The sequence below is a fragment of the Pteropus alecto genome, unplaced genomic scaffold (genome assembly GCF_000325575.1).
Source record: "Pteropus alecto unplaced genomic scaffold, ASM32557v1 scaffold67, whole genome shotgun sequence".
Lineage (NCBI taxonomy): Eukaryota > Metazoa > Chordata > Mammalia > Chiroptera > Pteropodidae > Pteropus > Pteropus alecto.
Genome location: NW_006441061.1, coordinates 9,908,532 through 9,912,513, shown reverse-complemented (window position 1 = coordinate 9,912,513; position 3,982 = coordinate 9,908,532). Strand labels below are relative to the sequence as shown.

The window sequence follows — 3,982 nt, the reverse complement described above, 5'->3', positions numbered from 1 at the left end:
TGGGGCGGGGCTTTCCTGGGGCGGGGCTTGTTCTGGGCGGGGCTTGCCTCGATTAGGGCTTTCCCGGGGCGGGGCTTGTTCTGGGCGGGGCTTGCCTCGATTAGGGCTTTCCTTGGGCGGAGCTTCTCTGGGCGTGGCTTGTTCTGGGAGGGACTTTCTCTGGGTAGCGCTAGTTCGGGGTTGGGATTGTTCTAGGTGGGATTTTTCTCTGAGCCGCGCTTGCTTTGGGAGGGGCTGTGAACCCCTGACCTTGCCTGGGCACTTCCTTAAACCTTTCTCCTTAAGTCCTCCCACAGTGCCCAGGGTTGGACGGTCAGTGTGGACCAGTGACGCGTGACTCCGAGCCTCGAGCCTCGGGTTAATCAAAGTAAAACAGGGGTGGGAGGTGACAGTGGGATATTAGCCCCTGCTTGTGCACCTGTGTGCATGCGGGAGTGGAGGTGCTTTCCACCTTCTAACCCGTAGGACCCTGGTGGTCCCACCCTGTGCTCTGCCCGGGAGTAGGGGTGCTCCTGGTTCTGTGCCAGAGGTTTGTTGACTGGACGTGTACACGGACACCTGCCCTGGGACTCAGAATGTTGCCGGCTCTTCCTGGCCTGGGACGGCAGCGTTTGGGGTGTGTTCCTCCGGGCGGGTGACCCCTGCTGTTTTTGCCACCTCGTTGGAACCCAGTAGAAACTCTAGGGCGTTGAAGACAGTGGGATAGTTCCACCCAGGGGCCCCTGCCTGTCCCATTGGGTAGGGTTCTCTCTTTTTCTATTCCGGGGGGCCTGGCCTTTCCCTTCTCAGAACGTAGCCATTTACAGATAGGCTCGGCCCTGTCCCAGGACAGCCTGGCTTTCCCGAGTCCCTGTTTGGTCTCGCTTTCATGCTGCCTCCTCCAACTGCCCCAGTCCTTCAGTCCTTGGGTTCTGGCCCACTCCTTGCCGTGGACCTTCCCGCCTGGGCTCACCTCGGCTCACTTACACACCCTCACATCGCTTCTCTGGTCCCTCTCCCCATCCCCAGCCCCCAAAACCCTGTGTCACCCCATCTATCGTTGGGGCCCTGTTTGCCTTCCTAAGGGCAGAGTCTTATACACAACCCACCCTCAAAGCCCAGCTCAGGGCAAGCGGCAGTAGATGGCTGTGGAAGGAAGGAAGGACTCAGGGAGGGATGGACAGATAGAGGCCGTCCCGCCGGCCAGGTTGCCAGGTGTATGTGGCAGGGGCTCTCCTTGGCAAGGGCATTTTGGAAGCTGAAGCTCAATTTCAGCCCAGCAGTGCCTCCAACCCTGGCCTAGGAGGTGGGCTCCTGGCCCAAGTGCAGCCTGGGAAAAGGGAGGGGAGGGGCCCAGCCCAGCCTCACCTGGCAGAGAGGATGATCACCCGGGCCTCCAGCTCCCGCGCCTCCATCAGCAGGGCCGTCACATTCTTGGTCCCCGGGTCGAACTGCAGCACCTTCTCAGCCTGTGGTGTGAACAGGAGCATTAGCAGGTGGCCAGGGCAGGGGACATAGCGCCTCAGGGGCGAGAGTTGGGCCGCAGCCTCTAGGAACCCCGAGGCAGCTTAGCTAGGGCTGCCTCGGCCTGCACCTGCCACCTGCGCTGTCCACCTGCCTTCCTGGCTCCTCGCCTGCCCTGGCCTGGCCTCGCTCGTCCTTTCTTCGGCTGCTCGCTCCTCTATGCCACGCTCTGCTCTCTGCACCTCTCTGCACCTGTCACTCCTGTGCTCTTTGCACTGAGCATGCAAGCTGAAGTGGGCCGAGACTCAGAGAGAGCGTGCAGCGGACAGGAGCCGGAAGAGTTTGGGAATGCGACCGGGAGCAGAGACGGGGCTGACTTTTCCGAAACCACGGGAGACCCTGTCAGGCCCGACTCCACAGGCCCCTGCGGGAGCGGCCCAGGCCCCAGCAGGCAGGCGGGCGGCTGGACAGCGGGCTCCCTCCTGGGTTCCACGAGGAAACCCTGGGGGTCCCAAAGATTCGCATGCACTTCCGGGAAGGCAGCTCCTGCCGCCGTGCCTGCCTCTCAGGCGCAGGCCGAGGCCGAGGCTGCGATGGGTGGGCCACGGGTACCCACGCAGCCCGCGCCTGGCCTGTGCTGCCTGCGACTGCCTGCCTCACGACCTCGCTCTCCTCACTGCTCGGGCCTGCGTCTCGGCTGGGCCGGAAAACGGCCCCAGTGGCCGAGGCGCCTGAGGCCAAGGCTCCCTAGTCGGTGGGTGGCGTGCACGTCCATGCATATATACCTTGGGTCCGCGCTTGTTGTCATAGGACAGTTGGTCGAGGTTTTCATAGTTCCTTTTTTTACTCTGATGAATAATGTGCACAGAGAAAATATGCAGACACAGAAGAAGATTATAAACGGTTGAAAATGACGGCGCTAAAGCAATCACACCACCTCCTCGGCACGTCTGCAGATGGGCACGTACCTGGAGCTCGCAAACACCTAGGCCCGGGGCGGGGCGGGGGCCGGGGTGGTGCTGGGGGAGGCGGGGGCACAGGGGCCACTGAGGCTCCTGGCCGTGGAGCTGTGCTCTTGGAAACGGTCGTGCTTGGAAGGAAGGGGAACCCTGTCTGCGTCCACACCGAACGTATCCCTTTGGGGTCTCGTCTGCCACCCCCGCCCCTGCCGTGCATCCGCTGTGCGGCCCCACCCCGTGTCAGTCCTGAGTGGGGAGTGAGCAGCCCCTCCCCATGCCCTGTCCCTCCGTTCCTCCTCCTGAGTCCTCCCTCCTGCCTTTCTAAGGTCTGTGTGTTGTGTTCTCACTGCCCTGCGTGCGCACAGCCCGTGGCCCATGTGTGCACGGGAGAGCGAATCAGCGTACGTGTGAGTGCACGGGGGGGACGGCATCTGCGTGGGAGCATTAGTCCACAGAAGCCGGCGAGGTGGGGAGTGCGGGCCAATGCTGTCTGAGCACTCCTTTGTGCGTGTGCGTGTGCGTGAGCGTGAGTGTGCGTGCACGCGTACATCCATGCGAGCTGCTGTGCAAAGTGTGCTCGCGGGCCTCGTGCCTGCATGTGCGTGCCCGGGTGGGGCCGTGGGAAGGCGCGTGTGGTCTGAGTCTGGCGGGAGGTGTGAAGTGTGAGGCGATTGTCTTGGGAGTGAGAGAAGGTGCTTGCGGTTGGGTGTGCAGGCGTGTGACTGATGAGCGTGTGTGAGTGTGCCTGCTGGGTGGGGGGGTGCTGTCTCGGGATGGGCGGGGCCCCGAGGCACCGGTAGCCAGCCCTCCCTCCCAGCCTCGGCCAATCCGCCACAGCGGGACCCACTGGCTTCACCCCCCAACCTGGGCCCTCTATTCCGTTCAAGGGTCTAAGGTGACTTGGGGCCCCGAGCTCTAAGCTTGTTGAAGCCAGCTCTGACTTTGCAGAGAGAACAGGCTCCCGCCCCCCAGCCTGGCCTCCCTCCCTCTCTGCCCAGCTTGGCCTCCACCCAGACCCTGGCCGTGGGGCAGGGGAGGGGGCCGAGCGCCCAGGCTCTTGGCTGGGTGAAGGCTCACCCTGGGCCTCTGGTGAGCACCAGCTCCTCCTCAGGTTGGCAGTGGGTGTGAGCAAGAAAGGGGGGTCACCTGGACCCCCAGAAACCACCGCTCTGGTCTCTCGGCAGCCCCACAGAGTGGGGGTGGGGCTGGGGCAGGGTGGTCAGTGTGTCCTAAAGCCAGGCCTCTAACTGGTCCCTAGGAGGAGCCCAGCCCTGCAGTGAGAAGGGAGAAGGGGGCGGGGCGGTGGGATCGGTGGGGGTGGGGAGGGGAGCGCCGGGCTGACGGAGGAGGGGTAGCTGATGTCTGGGATGGGGTTTCGGAGAGGGCCGTGGGCTGCTGTGAGGTGGAGGGCTACGGGGGAGGCAAGGCCAGCGCGAGGACATGGAATAGGTCACAGCAGGGGGGAAAAGGGTCCTTCGGGAGGGGGCATAGTGCAGGGTCGCCGGCCCTGAGAGGGGCGCTCTAGGGGAGGCCGCCGGGGACTGGCCGGGCTGGGAGCGGGGGTGGGCGGAGGCGGCGCC

The 3,982-nt window shown here is 64.1% G+C and overlaps 1 protein-coding gene across 1 annotated transcript in view; it reads right to left on the bottom strand.

Moving 5' to 3' along the window:
* The window catches only part of GRIN1 (glutamate ionotropic receptor NMDA type subunit 1), a 22,215-nt gene that overhangs the window by 13,545 nt on the left and 4,688 nt on the right, over positions 1 to 3,982 (bottom strand). Inside the window, exons 4-5 of the mRNA XM_006918218.2 lie at positions 2,229 to 2,291; positions 1,348 to 1,448 (exon numbers count right to left, since the gene is read on the bottom strand). Of these exons, the coding sequence (XP_006918280.1) occupies positions 1,348 to 1,448; positions 2,229 to 2,291 (164 nt within the window). The remainder of the gene's footprint in view (positions 1 to 1,347; positions 1,449 to 2,228; positions 2,292 to 3,982) is intronic.